We start from the raw sequence: 25,230 nt of genomic DNA on the forward strand, positions 1-25,230 counted from the left end.
CTTAATGACTGAGCCACCCAGGCGCCCCAATCATGTCTTAATATTATCATGAAAATAGTTTCAACCTTACAGACTCCCTGAAACTCTCTCAGGCACTCCCAGGGTCTGTGGAGTACACGTGGAGAACCAAAGAATATATCTGCAAATATTCATTAGACAAATATTCATTGAGCCCTTTCTATGGACACTGTTTTACGCAGTATGAATAAAGTGAGCCCAACAGGAAAATACCCTGTGGAGCTTATATTATAAGTAGTATAAGGGCTTAGCATCATTGCCTCACATATTACTCAAAAAAAATTTTTTTTTGAGAAAGAGCGAGTGAGAGTGTATGCACACACCAAGTTGGGGGAGGAGGGCAGAGGGAGAGAGAGAAACTCAAGCAGGCTCAACGCTCAGCACAGAGCCAGATGTGGGGCTTGATCTCAGAACCCTGAGATCATAACCTGAGCAAAAATCAAGAGTTGGATGCTTAACTGACTGAGCCACCTAGGCACCCCCTCAATAAATGTTTTTAAATAAATTTATTAAACAGTTTGAATGTAATATAGGTTTCTCACTCAGTGCCATATCTTGACCTTATTTTTCCAACGATAATTTCTAACACATGATAGTGGGGCCAATCTTTATCACACCTGAAATTCTAGTGCCCCTCCAGGCAGTTATCATTTTGCATGAGAAAATCAATCAATGGGGCGCCTGGGTGGCTCAGTTGTTTAAGCGACTGCATTCGGCTCAGGTCATGATCCTGGAGTCCAGGGATCCAGTCCCACATCAGGCTTCCTGCTCAGCAAGGAGTCTGCTTCTCCCTCTGACCCTCCCCCCTCTCATGCTCTCTGTCTCTCATTCTCTCTCTCAAATAAATAAATAAAATCTTAAAAAAAAAAATCAATCAATGTCAGGGCTATAGGTACATGATTTGAGAAGTGTAGGTTTTAATTAGAGTCCAGTAACTACCAGGAAGTCACGTGAGAAACTGACCAGGGGAGGTAAGAAAGACAGATAGCTCTTAAGTATATTTGCCTCTTAAAAGAGAGTACTTATTAATGCCAAATGAATAAATCTTTAACAATAGAATGTCAAGTAGTAGTGAAAATGAAAGAATCTCACACCCATTAGGAGATGACTACTGTCAAAGAAACAGAAAACAACAAGTATTTGCAAGGGGGTGGAGAAATTGGACCCCTTGTGCGCTCTTGGAGGGAATGTAAAATAGGACAGCCACTAGGGAATACAGTTTGGCAATTCCTCAAAAAATTAAAAATGGAACTAACATATGATCGAGCAATTCCACTTCTGGAGCTGAAGAAGTGTTAAACAAAAAATGGATCCAAAATGGAGTCACCTGTGCTAAGTCTATGTCAGTAAACCAAGACTTAAAATCTAACCTAATTGGGTGCCTGGGTGGCTCAGCTGGTTAAGTGTCTGCCTTCAGCTCAGGTCATGATCCTGGAGTCCCGGAATCGAGTCCCACATCGGGCTCCCTGCTCGGCAGGGAGTCTGCTTCTCCCTCTGACCCTCCCCTCTCTCATGTGCTCACTCTCTCTCATTCTCTCTCTCTCAAATAAACAAATAAAACCTTTAAAAAAAAATCTAACCTAATTGCTGTTTCAGCCCCTCCCACAATGTAATCTTAACTGGTCAGTCTAGTGAGGTAACCTTGTCAGCACCAGTGAGGTAATCTGCCTGAAAGACCCCTTCCGTCTCCCAAAGAAAGATAAGATAATCCAATTGTTCCCATCCCTGCCCCCATTTCTCTAGAAAAGCCTTCCGTTCGGGGGCACCTAGCTGGCTCAGTCAGTAGAGCATGCAACTCTTGATTTCAAGCCCCATGTTGGGCATAGAGATTACTTTAAAAAAGTCTCCCATTTTCTATGCTCTTCAGAGCTCCTTTCTATTTGCTAGATGGGATGCTGCCCATCTATTGAATAGAGCTAATTTAATCTTTAATTTCACTTACTTGAATTTTTGTCTTTTAACACCCAGAAGAACTGAAAGCAGTGTCTCAAAAAGATATCCATACAGAGCAGCATTATTTACAATATCTAAAATGTGGAAGCAACCCAAAGGTCCAATAGTGGTTGAATGGATAAGCAAAATGCGATGTATTGGGGCACCTGGGTGGCTCAGTCGGTTAAGCCTCTGCCTTCAGCTCAGGTCCTGATCCCAGAGTCCTGGGATCCAGCACCGCATCGGGCTCCCTGCTCGGCGGGAAGCCTGCTTCTCCCTCTCCCACTCCCCCTGCTTGTGTTCCCTCTCTCGCTGTGTCTCTCTGTCAAATAAATAAAATCTTAAAAAAAAAAAAAGAAAATTCTGACACATGCTACAACGCATGAACTTTGAGAACATTATACTACATGAAATAAGCCAGTCACAAAAAGACAAGTACTATGTGATTCCACTTAAATGAGATTCTTAGTGTAGTCCCAATCTTAGAAAGTACAATGATGGCTGCCAGAGGCTAGGGGAGGAGGAACGGGGAATTTTTGTTTAATGGGTATAGAGTTTCAGTTTTACAAGATGAAAAGAGTTCTGGAGATGGATGATTGTGATGGTTGCACAACACTGGAGTGCATTTAATACCACTGAATTGGACACTTAAAAATGGTTCAGATAGGGGCGCCTGGGTAGCTCAGTTGTTAAGCGTCTGCCTTCGGCTCGGGTCATGATCTCAGGGTCCTGGGATCGAACCGCGCATCTGGCTCCCTACTCCGCGGGAAGCCTGTTTCTGCCTCCCCCACTCCCCCTGCTTGTGTTCCCTCTCTCGCTCTCTCTCTCTCTGTCAAATAAATAAATAAAATCTTTAAAAAAAAAATGGTTCAGATGGTAAATTTTTATGTTATGCATATTTTACCATCATTTTAAAAATTGGGGAAAAATGAAACAGAACTTCAGACAGGAGGGAAGAAAATATTTCAAAAGTGCTGTACTTCTCCCCACTCCTTAAACACATGAGAAGCAGCTATCCGCTGTACCTAAAATAGCTACTGTCTGTGCCGGTGTATGGCATTCCCTTCATACATTACAGTCCATCATCCCACAGAAATGCTGCAAGTCAGGTCTTTTTTTTTTTAAGATTTTATTTATTTATTTATTTGACAGAGAGAGAGCGCGCACAAGCAGGGGTAATAGCAGAGGGAGAGGGAGAAGCAGACTCCCCGCGGAACAGGAAGCCTGGTGTGGGGCTCGATCCCAGGACCCCGGGATCTTGACCTGAGCCAAAGGCAGATGCTTAATCCACTGAGCCACCCAGGCGCCCCTGCAAGTTAGGTCTTGAGTAATGTTTCCATGTTTCAGATTTTTATGTTGGCCGAGGCTCAGAGAGGTTAAGGAGCTTGTTCGAAGTTACACGGCAGACAAAAAGTAGAGACGGAACTGAATCCAGTTTAGCCTGATTCCAAGTCCTTGTTCCTTTTTGCAGCATCCAACTTCCTCTCTTCCCCACATTCCTTGTGATTTTAGGAACTTCATGTGAGAGACATATTTCCTGTGGGCATGAGCAGTGTGACTTCAAACGCTGTCTTGAGCAAGGTTATTATGACTGAGTTGCCATTACCCTTAGAAGGGAAAGAAACTCTGAGGCTCTGAATAATTTAAAATGCCACCCATTCTTATGGGAAGAGAAAAGAACTGAACCCATTTGATCCTAAAAAGACTTTCAAAAAAGATATTGTTATGCAGAAACTTTAGGCTTGAGAGTTTGACCTTCATCCCTGACGGAGTTCCAGAATAGATTATTAACAAGAGAGCTCTGAGAAGATTGCAGATTAGCATAAACCAGTGGTGTTCCAATATCTGAAAAGGTGACCTTTTACTCCCTAATTCTAGAAAGGTTTAGAGCATCTATACAATGATGATTCCCTCTACTTTGAAATACCCATATAAAGAGCCAGAATTTACTAACAAACCATATGTGCTAGACCAGAAGCTGTATTCCGATGACGTAGGTTTAAGAAAATGGTGACATTTAGCCTAGAGAAATAAGACCTTGGGGAACATAAAGGCTGAATTTCAAAACTAGAAGGATAATACGAAAGAGGAATTAGGTTTACAGAACACAACTGTGTGCAACCACACACCCAGAATTAGGAGGAATTGGTGGTATTTACATGGGAAAGCAGAATTCAGCTTAATATGAGGAATTAGGGATGGCAGCATTTCCTGTGGGCAGAACTATGGTTTGGAAGTTAGAGGTAACATCAAACTTCAATTCTACCCCCTTCTTGCTGAATGCCCCTGGTCAGATTATATGACCTCTGAGGGTCTTTCTGTAAAATGGAAATGATAATTCCCACTTCTCAGCATTGTTTAGGATTAAATAACATTAATCAAGGTCTTAACAGAATTCATAGTGCTGGGGCGAACATCAATAACAGTAGCTAATATTATTAGAATTAATTTTCTCATCATTACAGTTATTAAAAACAAAATAGGACACTTTAGGAGGGAGTGAGTAGGTGGATTTTTGCCTCTTCCTGGACACCCAACCCAAATGTCTCAGGAAGAATTGCCCTCTTCTCTGTGCTCTCACGGCTCTTAGCAAAAGTATTACGATATTATTGGGCTGGGTTTCTTTTTTTTTTTTTTTTTTTTTAATTGGGCTGGGTTTCTTAACACAGCAATTTTCCAGAGCCCTGCACAGTGCCTGGCTCAGGAACACTGTTATGTAAATACAGGCTCCTGCATTCTGAGGTGGAGTACAGTAGACTGGTTGCCTTTCTTCTTTACCTCTGATTACGAGGATATTTGAATATTCAAAATAAGGGGGGGGGAGTCATATTCTGGTAGTTCTATTTTTTTAAAAAAGATTTTATTTATTTATTTGACACAGAGAGAGACCACAAGCAGGAGGAGCAGCAAAGGGAGAGGGAAAAGCAGGCTCCCACTGAGCAAGGAGCCAGATGCTGGGCTTGATCCCATGACTCTGGGATCACGACCTCATGACCAGAGCTGAAGGCAGATGTTTAACCCACTGAGCCACCCAGGCACCCCTGGTAGTTCTATTTAGTTCCTGATTATATAGAAAAAAGAATAAAGGAGAGACAGAGGAGGGAAACAAAAACAAAAAACAAAACCCATAAATCTGATGTGAAGACATGAAGGAAAGGTTAATCACCCCCACTTTCCCATCAGATAGGAGAACATTTCATTAATTCACTTAATAACTTATTCAACAAATATTGCTTGACAACTGCATGCCAGGAACTGTACTGGGCACCAGTTATAAAGTGGTGAACAACACAAGGCGAAATTTCTACCCTTCACGGGAGTTTCGAGAACAGCAGATATTAACTAATGACCATAAAGTGGGGTGAATGACATGAGAGACTGAATTTCCAATATGAACAAATCTGGGGACAGCGATATAGTTGAAATCAGAACTAAACCGTTTGTCTCAAAGAATAACAAGAGTGATTTTTACTTATTTCTATGTTTTGGGAGGTGGCTGGGTGAGGAGTGCTCATGGAGATAAGGGGGTTCTGCACTAGAGCTCTCCCTTGGCACAGCCAATGAAAAAGGGAAGTTCAGGATGCCATGACAACTACCAGGGGGACTTAACCTAGTCTAAAGGGTCAGGCAAGACCTCGAAGGGGAAGTAGGAGCCTTACACAAATCTGAGGCAGAAACTGAGGATTACGGAGATTACTGGAGATTCGATAAAGCTCTGGTGAGAAACCTATTTCGATTAAAAAATTTCGAGGATGTGAATTACTGTCCAGAAGTGGTTGACTTTTCGCACCAAGCATCATGCGGCTCGCTTGTAAAACCGCAGGTTCTAATTCTCTAGGCGGCAACGTTCTAAACTACACTCGCTCCGGCGCTTGCAGTTAAAAAACTAAAACTCCCTGAAACCCTCGCAAACTCCGCCTAGAGGCGCAGGACGCGCGCAGCACTTCGGGTCTTGTAGTCTGGGGCGGACTTCGAGTCCCATACTGCTGTGCGGAGGGTCGTCGCGCCTGCGCGATGCGGGCGGCGGGCAGCGCCGAGTGCGAGGCTCTTTTGTTCGGCTGAGGGGAGGGCCGTTGGCCGGGGCCTGCGGTACGCCGCTTCAGTGAGGGGGTCGACTGCGGCCACCGGCTTGTTGCTTTTCTGGGCGCCACTCCCCCGGCCGGCCCGACGCGACGCGCCATTAGCGCGGCACCGATTCCTCTCGGGCTCTTGGGCGCTGCTCTGAGGTGAAGAGCCCGCTAGAGGCGGGGAAGCGGGGGGGAGGCGCGCGGTGGCGGCGGCGGCGGGAGCCCTGGGTGAGGGGCCGCGCGCGCTTGTGGCGGAGGTTGGGAGCGGGGAACGCGCCCGGTCCCGCGCCCTTCCGCGCCGAGCTCTCCGCCGGGTGCAGGGGGTCCGGGCGCCGGGCGCGAGAAGGATGGAGAGGGCGGGGCGGGCAGCGTACTCTGAACACGAGATAGAGGCGATTCGGGCTGGGCCGAGCACTGGCGGGTCGCTCCTCCGGGCCTGAGTAGACCAAGACAATGCTACGTGGGCTGGGTGGGCGGCTGCCGGTTTGGGCTGGGGAGGAAACACTTGAGTAAATTGGGAAGGGGACAGGCTGGGCAGCCTTGGTGCTTGGACATGCGTGGGGAGGGGAGGGCTGACGGCTGCGAGACCCTCGGTTTCGAACGCAACCTGAGAATACTGGGTCCGGCCGGGGCTGCCAGCGGAATTTCGCTCGCCGGGCCACGGAGAAGTAACTTCGAGGAAATTGTAGAGGGGGCTGGGCAGCCCAAGGTGTGCTACTTGGGGAGGAGACCTGTTGGTTAAACAGGAGGGGGGGCTAGGAGAGGGAGGGGCAGTTCTGTGCCCGGCTTGGATCTAGAGGGGGAGGAGCTGTTAGGGTAAGTAGGGCGGAGGCCCCGAGAGTGTTTCTGTAAGGAGTGAAAGGGGAAAACTGGCCGCCTTTGCTTCCTGATGGGTCCTCACACAGTGGGGAGGCTGTAAGAATAATGTGTGAAGAAAGTACAAAACAAGATTTTTTCCCTCTTCCGGATTTTTTGCTATCTTCACTCTGATTCCTTCAGGGAGTTAAACAGCCCCAGTGCAGCGCTTGCTTTGATTCACAGCCCGTAAGTTGTTATCTGGGGTCGTCACTGGTCACAAAGGACAGTGAAATTGTAGAAGCGTCTAGGTGAGTTCATACTTGAGGAATTAAGTTAGTGAGAGAGACTGTGAGATGATGTGGGAAATGGGGAGACAAGGAGGAAAAGTTAGTGAGATCGTGAGATTTATTTCTTAGGCTCTTGTGATTTTTTAGCCAGCCTTTCTTTGTTGTTGGAAAATTTGAATACAAAATGAGCAATACTTCAAAGCTTCAGATGAAGGGTTTTCATGGATGGCCTTATATACAGACTTGTATTGGTTTAACTCGATTGAGGTGGAGTTTACAAAAAGGTCAATTATACTGGAAACCCTGGCCTGGGGTAAGATAGCCTCCTCAGTTGTATTAAGAATCCTTTCAGCAGTTTGGAATAGCTCTGAAAAGCTCCAAGGTTTTGGAATGGAAGGACAAATACAGTGGGGAAATTAGTACCTGTGTTCCTCCCTGGGTGCTTACAGACATTTGTATTGTAAGTAATATGAATGAGTGGGAAACTTGTTGGAACTGGTCACACCTTAATAAAGCTTTAGGGCAGGTTCAGGATCCTCATTCATTTCCAGTTTTCCCTTTGGTGCCATTTTTCTTCATTGGCTGCTGTAGCCTAAATTGTTTTGTTTTTTTTTTTTTTAAAGATTTTATTTATTTATTTGAGAGAGAGAGAATGAGAGACAGAGAGCATGAGAAGGAGGAAGGTCAGAGGGAGAAGCAGACTCCCTGCCGAGCAGGGAGCCCGATGCGGGACTCGATCCCGGGACTCCAGGATCATGACCCGAGCCGAAGGCAGTCGCTTAACCAACTGAGCCACCCAGGCGCCCCGCCTAAATTGTTTTTTTCATTAAAGATGTAAATAGTGTGTAGTCTGGTGCTTCTAGCTTCTTGGTTGAAAGGGACCAAGTAAGGATACCCTAGCCTTCTGCGTTTTTAAGTGCAGGATACGGATAATTTTCTAACCAAACATCTGAAAAGAAGCAACCATTAAATAGGGGCGCCTGGCTGGCTCAGTCAGCAGAGCACGTGATTCTTGATCTCTGGGTCCTGAGCTCAAGCCCTACGTTGGTGTAGAGATTACTTACAAATAAATAAAAAAATAAAAAACAACCATTATATCTTGTGCCCATTTTAGGGACTAGGAAAATGTTTCTTTTTGAGTTCATACCATTTAAAAAGAGAATTGATGCGTTTTGTCATTTTTTTAGTAGTTTCTTCATCAGAATCTCACCTTGTTTATATACTACCTCTGGTGATATAACAGATTGTGCATTAGACTTGATAGATTTTCATTTTTTTTAAAAAGATTTTATTTATTTATTTGACAGAGACAGAGATAGTGAGAGCAGGAACACAAGCAGTGGGAGAGGGAGAAGCAGGCTTCCCCCCGAGGAGGGAGCCTGATGTGGGACTTGATCCCAGGACCCTGGGATCATGACCCAAGCCGAAGGCAGACACTTAACGACTGAGCCATCGAGGTGCCCGATAGATTTACATTTTGTAGGTTATTTCTCTGAAGAGTTTTTGGAACAAAATACTAATGGCTAGTATATGGGCTCACATAAGATAGGGCTATGCCTCTTGTTCCTCTAAATGTCTGGCACATAGTAGGTCATTCAGATTGTTGAATGAATGGATATGACTTTGAGATCTTTCTTAGAATTCCATGTGCTAGCAGAATGAGTTAATGTGCACTTAAATAATGAGCTTTCCTGTCTTTGATCAATGACATTGGGCAGACTATAACTGTCGCCCTTGGCATGCTTGTCTTACGTAGCCTCTGTTTTTAATATGCTCACCTTGGTATGTAGATTGTGCAAGTGACAATTTTAAATACCTTAGGCAAGGTCTGGGAGAGGCCCCAGGTTCTAGGTTTCAACAGCAAGCTATAGTTTGAATATTTTGTTTTGAAAGTATCTTGAAAAATCTTTTGGATTCTTTGCATAAAGTTAAATAAATAGTGTTTCCAGATAGTGATGTCTACTGAAAAATTGAATAGCCTTTCCAGGGTTAATTGGAGAAGTTATTCAAATATGGACAAAATTCAGATCATGTCAGTGTTTGAATTGAATAACTTGTATTAAATCTTCACTGCCTTGGGCGCCTGGGTGGCTCACTTGGTTAAGTGACTGCCTTCGGCTCAGGTCATGATCCTGGAGTCCCAGGATCGAGTCCCACATCGGGCTCCCTGCTCGGCAGGGAGTCTGCTTCTCCCTCTGACCCTCCCCCCTCTCATGCTCTCTCTATCTCATTCTCTCTCAAATGAATAAATAAAATCTTAAAAAAAAAAAAATCTTCACTGCCTTTAGCTTTTATATTTGCTGACCAAAAAGGAGCTACCTAATTTAAATGTGAAATTGTGCCTTTCTCTTTACTAATAGCTAACACATTGAGGGCCTAACCGAACTGTGGTATTTGAGAGGTTAGTGTCAATAATCTGGTTTTGTTTTATCTTTGAATGCTTTGGTCTCTGCTTTTAACTCCAACTTAGCCATAGTTCTGGTCTAGCTTTCTAATCATTTTTATGTCCTCTTAAACTAAAAGACTTGCTTCAGGTTTATCATTGTGTCCTACTAATATTTGCACATCCCTGTGGCCCCTCAACCCAAAGCTGTGTGTCGGTTCATCCACATCAGCATACTGAAAGGGGTTAGCCAAGTTTCTGGGCACTTCTCAGATGAAATTCTAATTTTATTAACACACCAGTATTCTAGTCCTGGTCCTGGAATTCAAGGGCATGTATTCCTTTAAAAATGAAACTCCTGCTTACTGGGTATGTGGCACGAATTCTTGTTTTCTACTCAGTAAAGTTTTCCATCTGGAAAGCATTTGCCTCCCAAACAGCCATAGCTAACAAACAGACTAACGGCAGTTTAGAAACATGAGTCAAGAGGACTACAAATGAAGTATATATCATACATGCCTTCACCTGCCTTTTGATGACTGGTATGTAGTTGCTAATGCTCAGCAAAGAAGTACTTCTTTCTTGTTTTCCATTTTGGGCTTGCAGATGAGATTCCTCTTACTGATCATTCTCTAAAACACTAACAGCTTTGGCCTTCTAGTCCCTGATTTTTGGAGTCTGAAACATCCATCCTTACTGTCCATACAAGGAAGGTTCAACACGTTACACAGGGCTCAGACCTGCCTTTAACTGAGTGGGTAAAAATAGAAACAAAATGCTTTAGGAACCACAAGGAAAAGAGAAATAATATTTGACTAGGCTTCATGGAAGAAGTAGCATTTAAGTTCGGTCTTAAAGGATGGCTAGGATTTTGACTGTTGGTGTTGGACAGGAACACTTCTTAATGAGCAAAGCCTTGCATGGAGGAAGTGTGCAGGACATGTTCAGGTTATAGTTTTGACAGGAGTGTAGGTTTTGTGAGCGAGTAGAAGTATGAAATGGTTGGAACCAAAGGGTGCTAGATGTTGCACTGAGGAGTTGGTTTTTGTTTTAAGGAGGAGGGACCTTGCAGAAAATTTTTTAGCAGTTACCTGCCACTTTCCTATTCAGTCTACTCCGCCCAAACTGGTTTACACACCGTCTACCTCAGGTGTGCCTCATTGCTTTTGTTCACAAAGGTTCCTTGGGCCAAACTGCCCTCCGCAGTCCACCTTTTCAAATGCTCTTGGAGCCTGGCTTCAATTCCAACTTTTCAAAACCTTTCCTAATCAGCCTGTCCATTTATTCTTCCAAGTCCCTGTAGTGCTTTTGTGGCTACTTATTCTTGCTTATGTTTCTTTTGCTAATTATTATACACTTTTACCATGTCTCTTACTGAAATAAAGTTCAACTTGCATTGTTTTGTATGTTTTTATCTTTCAGGCCTGGCTCTAGGGGCTTTGGGAAATTTTCATAAGCCTTAGTTTCCTCATTTGTGAAATGGGTCTAATAGAGTTGCCATGAGGATTGAATGCCTTTATATACATTAAGTGGGTTTTTTATTTGTCAGAGAGAGAGCACAAGCAGTGGGAGGCAGAGAGGCAGAGGGAGAGGGAGAAGCAGGCTCCCTGCCGAGCAGGGAGCCCGATGCGGGGCTCGAACCCAGGACCCCAGGATCATGACCTGAGCCGAAGGCAGCCGCTTAACCAACTGAGCCACCCAGGCGCCCCTATATACATTCAGTTTTAAGTGTTCAGTAAGTGTTAGTTGTTGTTATCACTTAACACTAAGGGATTCTCAGAAGCCTGTGCTGCCTGTGTGGCCGCACACCCTGCTGGCCTGAACAACCAGCTGCATTTGTCTGGGTGTGAGAGGGTCCCTTCAATGTGCAACTGTCAGTGCTTTCGCCAGAGTGACTTGGTCACCCTATATTGCCACCCAGGCTTTTAATAAATGCTTATTGATTTTATTTGGTTTTAAATAGATAGTATTAAACGCTGGAGGAGCTGTAGTTAAAAACTTTTATGGTCATTAATGCCTAGGTCTTAAACCTAAGCTAGAGGCAAAAGAGGCAGAAGGAAAATAAGGAAGGGAAAAAGGAGCTAGGTGAAAGAGGGAGTGATGTGGGGAGTGATACGCACAATAATTATCATGTGGTCCTTACTGGCCATTCCTTCAGTCTCATTATTTCTACCTGGTCCCATTTCTGTTCCTCAGATAAAGCAAGCTCTTCTCACGTTAGGACTTTGAACCAACTATTCCCTCAACTTGGTGTGTTTTTCTGATTTTTGCCCAGTTGTCTTGTCATTGAGGTTCTGTTTAAATGTTACTTAATCTAAAGTTACTTTTTTTTTTTTTTAAGATTTTATTTATTTGACAGAGAGAGCACAAGTAGGGGAGCAGCAGCAGAGGGAGAGGGAGAAGCAGGCTCCCCGCTGAGCAGGGAGCCCGATGCGGGGCTCGATCCCAGGACCCCGGGATCATGACCTGAGCCGAAGGCAGACGCTTAACCACTGAGCCACCCAGGCGCCCCTAAAGTTACTTTTTTTTTTTTTAATTTTTTTATTTATTTGAGAGAGAGAGAGAGAAACAGCATGAGAGGGGATAGGGTCAGAGGGAGAAGCAAGCTCCCCACTGAGCCGGGAGCCCGATGTGGGACTCGATCCCAGGACTCCGGGATCATGACCTGAGCCGAAGGCAGTCGCTTAGCCAACTGAGCCACCCAGGCGCCCAAGTTACTTTCTTTATAGCATTTATCACTAATACCTTCTTGCATATCGTCTGTGCCCTGCTCTGCCTGCACATGCATGCATGCACATACTCCCACTCATGCTCAACTCGTCTACATTAGAATATAAATTCTAAGAGACCAGGGATTTTTGTCTCTTCTGCTCACCCCCTTTGTCTAGCACCTTACACATAATAGGTATCCAATAGATAATTGCTAAATGATGAATACTGTAGGAGGGTGTTCGTAGGAAGAATTAATAACGTAAACCTAGTCTGGGGCCTCAGGGAAGCTCTGACCCTGACATTTTAGGTAAGGGAAGCAGTCAAGTGAAAGAATGGGTCAAAGATCAAGGTAATTGTGATTGATAGGTTAGGTGTAGTGGTCTTCAGCTCAGATGCTTTCAGATAATGATAGAAGAGATCTGCATTTTAAATGAGTGGCTAGTATTAAGATACTTCAGGTTAGGAGTTACCCAGTCAAGAGATGATGTTAGCTTGCGATAGGATGGAAGTAGTAGGCCTAAAAAAATGTATGAATTGAAGGATATTTACCAAAAAAAAAAGAAAAGAAATTTAAGATACAAACTCAATAGGATTTAGTAAGAGGCTAGATGCGGAGGATAAGTGGAGAGAAATCAAGGATGGTTGTTACTTTTGTCTTGAGCTCAGTAAAAGCACTGTGAATTCTTAGACCATTGTTCATTTAATTGGCTTTTTACATCTTATCTTTTTTTTTTTAAGGTTTTTTTTTTTTTTTATTTGAGAGAGAGAATGGGAGACAGCATGAGGGGGAGGGCCAGAGGGAGAAGCAGACTCCCTGCTGAGCAGGGAGCCTGATGTGGGACTCGATCCCGGGACTCCAGGATCATGACCTGAGCCGAAGGCAGTCGCTTAACCAACTGAGCCACCCAGGCGCCCCACCCATCTTATCTTTCTTGATAAGAAGATATATTCCTTTTGCCAGTTACTACAAGAGTAGTGCTACTTTATTTTCTTGTGAGGGCCAGAAAAAAGGAAGAGCACAAGAAATTTTCTACACTTTAGGTATATGAAGTGTGATTTTTCAGTTTCTGGCAGCTCTTCTGTCTTGGTCATCTAGAAATGAGATCTTGGTTTCTCTCTTTTGTAATTATTGGTTCCTTCATAACAGCCAGACCTGGGTCCTTCTTGAGTGTGTTCTGGAGCTGCTCTCCGGTTTTAAAAACTAAGCCATGAATTTCAACCATACACACAGGATGGAAGTGCAGTTTTCTTATTGAGTTCTTAATGCATTGGATTTCAGAAAGCTATCTTTAAGCTTAAAGCAGTAAATAATCTAATGAAATAGGACATATTTGCAAATACATAAATAGATAATACCAGAAGGTCATAAAAGTTCACCTCAGGAATCCCATGAGGGTTGTTACACCTATTTTTTTACTTATTAGGAAATCGAGTTATTTAATAAATATATATAACTGCCTGTAGGCATAAAGTTGTTTTGAGAGGTAGGGACAGGAAAGATGACCATCTTGTCCTCATACTAGCTTTCTTCTGGTGAGAGGAACTATGAGGATCCTTCAAGCAGTGCTCTTCCAATTTCATTGCTGTTGCAGAAAGGGTCTAGATTGAATAATGCCGAGTGTGATATAGAGAAGGTTTTGTTTTCAAGAGCATCAGTTTATTGCTCCAACCTTATTCTCAATTCTATAAAGAAAGTAAAATGTTCACCTGCCTTTTAGCTGACTCTAAGAATTAATTTATGTCTGTAATAATGTGTGTCATTTCACCTGAGGAATGTGGTTTCTGCCAGTCCTCTTATAGCAATCGCTTTTATCCAAGGATATGCATTAAATCACCTAAGGAGCTTTTAATTTTATATTATTATTTATTTATTTTTAAGTAAACTGTATGCCCAGCGTGGGGCTCAAACTCATGACCCTAATATCAAAGAGTCACACAGATCACCTAAGAAGCTTTTAAAGATGCAGATGCCATGGTCAAAGCAACATTGTTTGTAATAACAGAAAATTGGAAACAACCCAAATTTTCGTCACTAGGTGATGGTTAGAGTATGGTGTGTCCTTACAATATGGAATACTGTGCAGCTTGTTATGAATGGAGATCTATATGGAACAGTGTGAAAGATGCACTACGTTCTATAAAAAGGCAAGTTGTAGAATTATAATAATCTATTTTCACTTAATGTATATCTGTGTTAGTTTATGTATAAAGAATGAGAACAGGCTTTGGCAGGTTTTGGGCCAAGGAATTTTGATTTCCTACATAAAATATTTTTGTAATTGAATATGAATACATGTATTATATTACAGATGGAAAAACTATTTCTTTAAGATTTTATTTATTTGATAGAGAGATCGTGAGAGCAGGAACAACAAGCAGGGGGAGTGGGAGAGGGGAAGCAGTGTTCCGCCGAGCAAGGAGCCTGACGCGGGGCTCGATCCCAGGACCCCGGGATCATGACCTGAGCCGAAGGCAGACGCTTAACGACTGAGCCACCCAGGCACCCTGAAAAACTATTTCTTAAAAATAATGCACACCCTACTTTCTGTGTCATTGGATCTGGGTGTCTATTTATAAACTCCATGGGTGATTCTGATTCTTCTATAGGTGAAAGCTCTCTCCTCAAGGTCTGCTTTCCTGTGAATTCTTTCTTAGTAAAGCTGGTCACCTCACCAGACCAACATTCTGAATGCTCCTTAGCATTTAGCTCAAAGCCCTACTGCTTTGGTTTCAGAGGTCTGTGATTGTTACCTGTCCTGACATCTGGAATGTGATCTTTCAGGCTGGCAAGAAATAAGTACCAGCTCCTCAAAAACAAAACAAAATGCCTTATCTTGTATCTGATACTGTACCACCTTCTGCTTTCAAGTAGCATTGTTCCTCTCTATTTTCTAGCTTCTTACCTCCTGGTGGAGGGTGTGGAGGGGGAATCAGGACAGTGCTTTTTTTTTTTTTTTCCTCTTGAAAGTGCTATGAGTTCGTGACTCTTGCTTCAGATTTACACCATCCCTGGATTCATTGGGACACTCTAGATGAATTTTGGTTTCTTAAAATTGGCATTTTCTTAGTACTCTCTCCAGCCTACTTGGTGTAGGTTACTTCAAAATTTCCGCACCGTCTATCATGTGTCAATTTAAGACTCCAAAGACTTGCTGGGGCACTGACAACCAAGGCTTTGTTACCGCCTGCTGATTTAATTAACAATGAATACCTTTGTATTCCAGTAACCAATTAAGAATCATTGGTTTTTTTAATAGCCATACCTTATAACGTCTTTTCTGAAAGAAAATCATTATCAGTCACTTTTTATTTACTGATGACAAATTGTAGGGAGGATCCATTTAAAGAAATCTCTGTCCTGGGGCGCCTGGGTGGCTCAGTTGGTTAGGCCTCTGCCTTCTGCTCGAGTCATGATCCCCCGGGGTCCTGGGATCGAGCCCCTGCATCAGCGGGGAGTCTGCTTCTCCCTCTTCCTCTGTCCCTCCCCCTGCTCATGCTCTCTCTCTCAAATAAATAAAATACTAAAAAAAAAAAAAGAAGGAAGAAAGAAATCTCTGTCCTGTTCTTGTACAGGTTGAAGGGAAGTTCTCCCTACAGATATGTGGCTAGCTCCTAGTTCTGTGTGTGCAGCAGGGCTTTTAGCTCAGCCTTGCTAGATGTCCTTACTGAGGTGCTATGCTCTTTGTTAATTGTGTGACCTTAGGTGATTTATTGTGTGTAAATGTTCTGTTATCTATGAGGTGTCAGTAACATCTGAGTGGCTTGTTTCATGGGATGGTTTCGAGGATCAAATGAGGTAGCACTTTGGGGCGCCTGGGTGGCTCAGTCGTTAAGCGTCTGCCTTCGGCTCAGGTCATGATCCCAGGATCCTGGGATCGAGCCCCACATTGGGCTCCCTGCTCCGCGGGAAGCCTGCTTCTCCCTCTCCCCCTGCTTGTGTTCCCTCTCTCACTCTCTCTGTCAGATAAATAAATAAAATCTTTAAAAAAAACAACAACAACAAATGAGGTAGCACTTTGTAAACTAAATTTCATATAAGTGTATTTTTCTAGGCAGCTTAAACGGTGGCAGACCCAGTAAATTTATTTGTTTATTTTGAGCCCAACGTGGGGTTCAAACTCAAAATCCCAAGATTAAGAGTCACATGCTTTACCGACTGAGCCAGCCAGGTGCCCCCGCCAGTAATTATTTTGATAAAAGTTATAGCAGCTTAGGTTAATTCTAGGTTTTTTTGTCTGCAACATCGGGATAAGCCTTAAGGGGACTTGTCCAAGGACTAAGATTTCTGAGTTCACCCTTAACATACACCTCTTGTGATGTTCTGTCATAATTTTTGACTCTTTGTTCAATGATTATGGCACTTTTTTTTCCTTTTTTCTTTTTTTTTTTGATTATGGCACTTTTGGTGCCAGGATGCTTAGGGGGAAATGGCAAATTGTGTTGATGAAAGGCATTTTTCCATTGTGCTACTACACTGATTTGAGTTACTTTGAGATTTCCTTGCCAAGCAATTCCAATTGAGAGTCCTTCTGGATGCCCCTGCTAGTGTTTGGAGGCTGCCATATTCAGGGAAAGAGGATTTCTCTTGAAATAATCCATTTGGGGGGCACCTAGGTGGCTCCGTCGGTTGGGTGTCTGCCTTTGGCTCAGGTCATGAGTGGGGAGTCTGCTTCTCCCTCTGCCTCTGCTCCTCCCCTACTCATGCTCTCTCTCTCTCTCAAAAAAGTAAATAAAATCTTTAAAAAAAAAAATCCATACAGAAACTGAGAATCGGCACGTTATAATATTTAAGGGCGCTCTTGGCTTATCTGAAGGTGCTAGATTCTATAGAAAGAGTGGGTTGCATTTTTAATCTACTTCACTGATTTTGACAAACAGCTTATTCAGGACCTTAGAGAACTACCTATAAATAAGGGGAAAACAAGTTGGGAAGCCTGGCTGAGAATCTCCAATATGAAGAATCCGGTACCTGAGGTAGATGCTGGAATGAGCCAGATAAGAAAGCCCAGAGAGAAGCAGGAGTCTGTTTTCTACATTCTTCACTTTTTTGAGTTGCTCTTAAGACAATGAGTTAAGTGAGTAAAGAAAATAAAGAGGTCTCACTTTAGATTTCCCCATTTGGGGGGGTTTCTTTACTTAACCTAAAGGATATATTCTTTTTTTTTTTTTTTTTTGAAGTGTCCTGGCTTTTATTAGCTCATTGCTGTGTCCCATAAATATGAGAATCAGTTTGTTAAGTTCAGTAAGGAAAACAACCTAAAGGATATATTCTTTGTCCCTTGACTCTTCCTCCTTGGGACCAGGTTAATGATACAAGGAGAGGAGGCCTGCTAGATAGAGTAGGCCCTGTAGAGTAGCTAGAGACAAACTAGAAGCTGTCCTGACCCTTTTGGTTCATAGTAGCAGGATAGGATGGGCAGTATTCAGTGCTGCTGCTTTTTGTGAGTAAGACAAATATAGCTATTAATGTAGATAACACAGGGCCTTGAATAGCTCTGAATTTTGAAGCCATAATGATAGAATGCCTTTCCTCTACTTTCTTAAATTTAATTACTTGGTAGAGGGGTTATTAGGGGACAGTTACTGTTTTTGGATTGTCTGTAACCCATTGTTTTCCTTCCACTTCCACCTATTGAGAAAGGGAGTATCTTCCAATTTCTAAGTCCAAATTAATGTATAGAGAGTTGTGGTACCCTTTATCTAAGGTGATTGTCAATTTATTTTTCTCCACATGTTAACCAAAGACTGAGGATGAATCCTGCTCACTCCTTCAACTCATAATGGAAGGAAGCAAGGAATAGCACTTGTTCTTGGGAGGAAACACAACTGCATTTATCCAAAAGGAAAACTAAATTTTTCTTTCCTCATAAAATAATACTTGTCATATGGCAGTTAGAATTCTGAAAACATGAAATTATCTCCCTCCACAAAGAAGCACACGAATCAGAGGCACAGTGAAGCTAGCCAAGAATTAGCCAGATTACATTCAGTCCCCTGGTTAGTCTGATCAGTAAAAGACGGAAGGGAAGACTCGTGTGGTATTTTCTCTAAAAAAGAGGTTGGGGAGGGAAGGAGAGCAAAGCAGATTCTTCAGTATGTAAGTGGAGAGGAAGAGTGTTGAAAAGATGCCTCTTATCTGAGAACTGTTCTGAATCCTTCTGTGGACAGGGGCCTTGCGTGTTGCCTTAGACCACACTAAAAGCACTCCAGAAAACATTGTTTTGTGCCACTCTGCAAAAGTTCAGAATACCTGGGGCACCTGGGTGGCTCAATCAGTTAAACCTCTGCCCTCTGCTCAGGTCATGATCCCAGGTGGGATTAACCCCACATTGGGCTCTCTGCTCAGCAGGGAGCCTGCTTCTCCCTCTCCCTCTGCCTGCCATTCCCCCTCTTGTGCGCTCTCTTTCTCTTTCTCTGTCAAATAAAGTATTTATTTAATTTAATTTAATTTATTATTTATAAAGTATTTATTTGACAGAGAAAGACAGAGAGAGAGGGAACACAAGCAGGGAGAGTGGGAGAGGGAGGAGCAGGCTTCCCGCCGAGCAGGGGGCCTGATTCGGGGCTCGATCCCAGAACCCTGGGATCATGACCTGAGCTGAAGGCTGGCGCTTAACCAACTGAGCCACCCAGGCGCCCCATAAATAAAATCTTAAAGTTCAGAATACCTTTAAGTAAAAGTGGTGTTTGCTTTTTTCTTTTCAGACATTAAGCATCAGAAAAGCAAGAACCATGTCTTATTCTCTTGAATAGGCAGTATCCAGCAGTGTCTAGATTTTCTAGTATAGTTAAACAGATGTTTCAGTAAGTATTGCTCATGTATGCGGACATGGGAATATCTCAGGGTATAAACCAAAGCTTCTTGTGGATAATTTAACTGATTGATATGATGATCCTGACTTTTATGAAAATTTGTTATATTTCATATGGTCTGTAGATGGACTTTTTAAAAAAAACATTTTGTACATGCCCGTTTTAAAGTATGTTTAGAAGAATTTCTACTTAGGCTAAGTAAGACTCCCTTTCTCAAGGATGCTAGGAACAACCAGTTTAACCCCAAATCAGCATTGCCTTGAATTTCAGACATGGTAGTAACTACTTTCTTGGCTTGGATTATCTGCTATACTCTTGATTGTTTGTGTATCATTGTGGGCAACTGTGATCCATCAATTAGATTTTTGGCCAGTTTTGTAGCTCATTTTGTTGTATTGATATCTTATGGCGCCACCTACTGACACAAATTGGTAAGCAAATGGCTTTAAGCCTACCAACAGTTTTATTTGAAGGATTAAAAATGAATTCATAGGGAACTAGAATTTAAGCACTAGAAGTCACCCAGCCTGGAGATGTATTTTACAAAAGAATAAACTTAGGTTCTATTACTGTAATAACGATCTCTTTTTTCCCTATCATTTTCCAGATTGTTGCATTGTCCCAGTGTAGAGGATTGTGTGGTCATTCTGGCATTTTTATGAGTCTTTTCTCCACCTCAGAAATAAACTAAGTAGAATAAGAAACTAACAAGAAACTTTCAGATTGTAAATCATTGCTGGCGTTCAGAAAACGCTGCATAAAAAACCTTAAGGAGACTCAGGAGAGGTGTTTTAACAATGCAAAGAAATGGGGAAAAATTAAGCCAGATGTTTGATAAATAGGACAAGCTACTTCACACTGTAAAGGTTGAAGTCCAATAATACGGAGGTATGGATCAGAGGGTTATATGTATATAAGTCTGATGTGTGTACATTATTTTTAGGAACCTTGCTTTCAATTTAATATTTTTTTAAAGATTATTTATTTTAGAGAGAGAGCATGAGCAGGGGGGAAGGGCAGAGGGAGAGAGAGAAGGAGACTCCCCGCTGAGTGAAGATCATGACCTGAGCTGAAAACAAGAGTTGGAGGCTTAACCAACTGAGCCACCCACGTGCTCCCAATTTAATTAATATTTTTAGATACTATGCTCTATATTAAAGGGGTATTGGGAACGTAATAATTTAGAAAGAATAGGGACGCCTGGGTGGCTCAGTTGGTTAAGCATCTGCCTTTAGCTCAGGTCATAATCCCAGGGTCCTGGGATTAAGTCCCGCATCGGGCTCCTTGCTCAGTGGGGAGCCTGCTTCTCCCTCTGTCTGCCACTCCCCCTGCTTGTTCTCTCTCACAAATAAATGAAATCTTAAAAAACAAAAACAAACAAAAAACTTAGAATAGGTATAAAAGTTTTAAGTGGATATGCAAGAATAAAGTTTTGCTATGAGATTGGTTGGGGCTGTTTATGCACTAACTTTCTAGCTGAATATATCAGAAAACTTTATTTTATACTGAAGCTGAATGGGCAGAACACTTAATATAAGCAGCATACGCTATTAAAGTCAGTGATGTCCCGGGATTTCTAACCATCCACATATTCACCTAACCAAGAAAAGTGTGCCCTAACGCCCTTTTTATTTTATCACTTTAGCAGCGTCACCCTTTAGACCAGAAAGCTGGCGGGCACTATGGGGAAGAAACAAAACAAGAAGAAAGTGGAGGAGGTGCTAGAAGAGGAGGAAGAGGAATATGTGGTGGAAAAAGTTCTTGACCGTCGAGTGGTAAAGGGCAAAGTGGAGTACCTCCTAAAGTGGAAGGGGTTCTCAGAGTAAGTTTCATTAACCTGGGTAAATCCATTCACTTAGTCACTGACTATTTCTTAGGAGTCTAGTAATGTGCAAGGCCTAGGGTGCTCTCATGGGGAGTGTGACCCAGGCCTGGCCTTCATGGCTTATAGTCTAATTAGGAAAACTGTCTACATGTACAAAGTGCTATAATGCAAGACAGTGATTTCTGAGAAGCAGTTTTATGTGCAGCTTTAGACTGATTAAAGTACGCAAAGAGAGTAATTTTCCTTTGAAGAAGGCAAGTTTCTAAGCTTTCAATTTGTATTAAAAAGTCCCCTACCTCCCCCCACCCCCAAGAAATTTCAGCATTACCAAGTTCTTGGTCTTGGACAAAATCTGGTTACTCATTATCATTAACTCCTCTTTTCCAAGGACACCAGCTCTCGTCATCCTGTGCGTCTCCTTAGTATGAGTGTGCTAACTTTGAATGGAAAGTGTGACTCACTGTGCCCTCTGGTTTCAGTGAGGATAACACGTGGGAGCCAGAAGAGAACCTGGATTGCCCTGATCTCATTGCCGAGTTTCTACAGTCACAGAAAACAGCACATGAGACAGATAAATCAGAGGGAGGCAAACGCAAAGCTGACTCTGATTCTGAAGATAAGGGAGAAGAGAGCAAACCAAAGAAGAAGAAAGAAGAGGTAAGGGGAGAAGAATTTTTACTAGTCCAGAATTCCTACTGCTGTCAAAGAAGCTGAAAGCCCTTTTAATTTTTAAATTTAAGGACTTTTATTCGGCTGCTTCTTGGACCTCAGCAGCCATCTCTCATTCCTTCTGGAATCTTAGGCTAATGCTTACAAAGTGTTAGGAGGTTCACTCTGTTAAAGCCACATAATCTATACTTATTTTATCTGAGGTTCAAGAATAGTAAGTGCAAGTAAATTCATTCTTGTAGATAGTTTTCAGTGTTGTAATCATTATAGGTGTGAGATAGCTATGTTCATCTATTCAGTACCTCAAAGTAAGTTATCTTCTGAGGGTGAAGAAACAGTTGTGAAAATTCATTTTGCTTGAGATGTATGTCCCTTTTTACATACGGGGAAACCTCAAGACCTTGATGGAAGAATCACTCAAGGATGCAAAAAGGCCTGTGACTTGGAGCCAAGGTATTGGTGAAATATTGACAAAAGTGTGATTATATTAATCAGAGAAGCAGGAGTGACTCCAGTCTGGATAACAGTCCCATATAATTAAAGTTGTTCCATCCGTCTGGTTTTTACAGTCAGAAAAGCCACGAGGCTTTGCCCGGGGTTTGGAGCCAGAGCGGATTATTGGAGCTACAGACTCCAGTGGAGAACTCATGTTCCTGATGAAATGGTGAGTCTGCCAGTGGCTCTGTGTGGTGGTTTTTTTCTTCTCCCCATCTGTTCCATGCCAGAGGAAAAAGAGCTGGACCTTCGAAATTCCAGTCGCCCAAGTGTGAAATCTTTAAGATGACATAGTCCTTCGATAGTGACCCTCGGCCTGACTGCCAACCTGGACTCATGAGTTACAGGTAGGGGCCCTTAGGATTCTCAGATCTTTGCCCGGTTTTTTAGGAGGTGGGAGAAAATCCAGAACGGAGAAGATACAGGAAGAATCACATTTCACTTACGTAAATGAAGGGGGAGAATGAAATGTGATTGAACCACCCTCCCCTTGTACTACCTCCTTAATAAAGATCGGGCTGGCCCCAGGATCAGAAGTGCTGTTAACTTCTCAGGGTTAGTTAAGAATTTCTATAGCTCTTCCTTTGTCCTTGATTGTTAGATCCTTCCTACTTTGTGCAGATTCTGTAATTCCAGGATCAGCCAGTAGGGGTCAGCAAGTCCTCTTTACTATACTGAGCATAGAGCAAGGCTATTTTTTTTTCATTAGAAGTATAGCAATGGTAGTAATACTCCACGTAACAGCTTAATGAAAACACTTGTCTTGAGAGTTACAAGAACTGTAACCCCAAATTCTCTAAAATTTCCCTGTTCTCTGTCCAAAAGGAAGGCTTTCCTTTTTCTTGCTTGTTGAAAAATACTTGTGCTTCCCCCCCCCCATAGGATCATTCGATTCTAAACTTTTGCCAATTAAGGCATCATTCTAAGGATTTTGTTCTTTGTCAGTCTAGAACCTTCTCTGAAACTCCCATCTACACTAATTCCTCTGGTTTAGAAGGTGGCCAGAGAGGCCTAATTTTGACACTACTGAAAGCCTATGTCACCGTTAGGTGAAACTGTATTCTTATTTTGCATTCCCTAGATGTTCACTGCATCTGACCTTTTAGCTGATTTATTGCTAGCCTATAGGAGAAACGTTCATTTTTAAGATGTGCGTCTGGGGGAAAAGGATTGATAGCAGGGTTTATAGTCCAACTAGAATATATTTTCTCTGTCTGCATGTGACCAGTCTGAGTGACAATACTATCTCCATATTGTTTAAGATTACATTCCTGTGGTTGAATTACTGCTATTTGTAAAGATAATACCTGAATGTAACTCTACAGGTTAAGATAAAAAGATTGGATGTTGATTATAAAACCAAGTGCATTTTAAGGTGATTCTCCTGGAGAGTTGAGATACTTGTCTATTTCCAAAATAGCAAATATTTATTTGCTCTGAAATGACTGAATGACCTTCCCTCAGAAAGCGTTGTTTTTATTGTCAACAAGGGCAGCCTGCTTTAGGCTCCCATACTATCATACTCCTTTCTCTCCCATTTTCTTCAGTCCATTGTTCAAAAACCTACCTTACCAGCTTAGTCAACCCTGGTTCTTTGGGCTCTCTGGCTTTGGTTTATCTGTCGCTGAGTTCTAGAAGTTTTGGGTGGTGCCTCATCAGAGATCCCATCATATAACTGCTACCTACCCTAATGCTACTGCTCCCATCTAGGAGATTCCCAGTGACCTTACTCCTAAGTCCCTTGTAATATATATGTGATTTTCAAATTTTGAGACCATTTTAAAATCCAGAAAAATATAGAAAATTATGTAACAGTCCCTTATTTTCTACTTCCCAGTTTTGAAGCACCATTTCAAAGCACCTGGGAGTTGTGGAATATCTGTGTGAGCATGGCATTTGGTAATGTTAAACAGTGTAATTATGAGTCAGTGAGAACGTGTCCACCTGTGTTGGCTAGAGCCAGTGGTATTAAATCTTATTATTGGTATTAAATCTTACTATCCAGCCTGGTATTAAATACTATTACAAAGCCGAGATCTCTCCATGGGCTTTTGGCAGCTGGGATATGGCTTTTGGAAGAGTGTGGAAGCCTCTCTTCTGCCCTCTAAGAATCTGAGAGTCATGTTTTTTTTTCTGGGCTTGCCCAGAGGTTCAGATGTGATAGATTGAGTTAAGTGACTTAGCTTTTAACAAAGATACCCAGAGAGGATTTTCAACAGAAGATCTCTGAGGATGTCACTTGACAAAATGCTGCTTGGGCCATGTTATCACCCTTCCCTAGGCTACTTTTCTGGAATTAGTACTTTTAAAGCCCTATCCCTTGTGTCATCCAAGTTAGGAGACCACCAGCACCTGGTCTCAAGGTCTCTCTGCTTTGTTCTGCAGGAAAAATTCTGATGAGGCTGACCTAGTCCCTGCCAAGGAAGCCAATGTCAAGTGCCCACAGGTGGTCATATCCTTCTATGAGGAAAGGCTGACGTGGCATTCTTACCCCTCGGAGGATGATGACAAAAAAGATGACAAGAATTAACTCTCCTGAGCACCTGCCCCTGTCACATCTGACTGTGGGTTTCAAGTGGGGAGGGAAGGAGTTCTACTTGTCTTGACACCATAGAGGTGGCTTGAGAAGATGTCCTTTGAAGAGTCAGTATCGTTTCTGTGCCCTACAGCAGCCCAAGTGCTTTAAAGCCTTTCCATGCTGTGTAGTTGGCACACCCATCCCAGTGGAGGGGAAGGAAGAGAAGTGTTGCAAGGCAACCCATTCTGTACTTTGCTGAGAAAGGCAAAGGGCCTTCCATGAAGGACAGAACTTGCAAAATGGGTGTGTGGGAGAGCAAAAGATACTGTAGATCTTCAAAGCGCATCTCCACAACCCACAGCCTTCTTCCCAATAGTGTTAACTCTGCATTTTTACAGCGTAGCATGTGTGTAGTTTTTGGCTATTACTGGTGTATCATTTGGGGGTGGGAGGGTTGGGGGAGGGAAGGAACAGAGATGGGTAGGATCATTTTTGTTAAAATTTGGGGCCTGATTGGGAAAATGGTGAAACAATGGAAAGAACAAACTTGTGGTGATTCGGTTTTGTGTCCAGAATATTTTATCTTTTCAAAAAAATGTCATTGGCAACCTAAATGAGGACTGTGAGAGACTGTTTAAAAGCTGTGAATGCCCGAAACTTGTAAGCCCAGGTGTTCCCTGCCTGAGCTTAATGCTGTTCCCAACAAAGGACTA

At 42.6% G+C, this 25,230-nt stretch overlaps 1 protein-coding gene across 3 annotated transcripts; it reads left to right on the forward strand.

Moving 5' to 3' along the window:
* Positions 1-5,961: 5,961 nt before the first annotated feature.
* Positions 5,962-24,963, forward strand: CBX1 (chromobox 1). Of its 3 annotated transcripts, none has more exons than XM_021704122.1 (5): positions 5,962-6,176; positions 20,656-20,832; positions 21,315-21,492; positions 22,074-22,168; positions 24,385-24,963. In XM_021704122.1, exons 2-5 carry the CDS (start codon positions 20,693-20,695, stop codon positions 24,527-24,529), a joined length of 558 nt encoding a protein of 185 aa, XP_021559797.1. In that variant the 5' UTR covers positions 5,962-6,176; positions 20,656-20,692; the 3' UTR covers positions 24,530-24,963. The 3 variants fall into 3 exon arrangements, with proteins under 3 accessions (XP_021559797.1, XP_021559799.1, XP_021559798.1); XM_021704124.1 differs by lacking the exon at positions 5,962-6,176 and adding an exon at positions 7,042-7,061; XM_021704123.1 differs by lacking the exon at positions 5,962-6,176 and adding an exon at positions 9,992-10,027.
* Positions 24,964-25,230: the final 267 nt, after the last annotated feature.

Source organism: Neomonachus schauinslandi, chromosome 15 (assembly GCF_002201575.2).
Source record: "Neomonachus schauinslandi chromosome 15, ASM220157v2, whole genome shotgun sequence".
Taxonomy (NCBI): domain Eukaryota; kingdom Metazoa; phylum Chordata; class Mammalia; order Carnivora; family Phocidae; genus Neomonachus; species Neomonachus schauinslandi.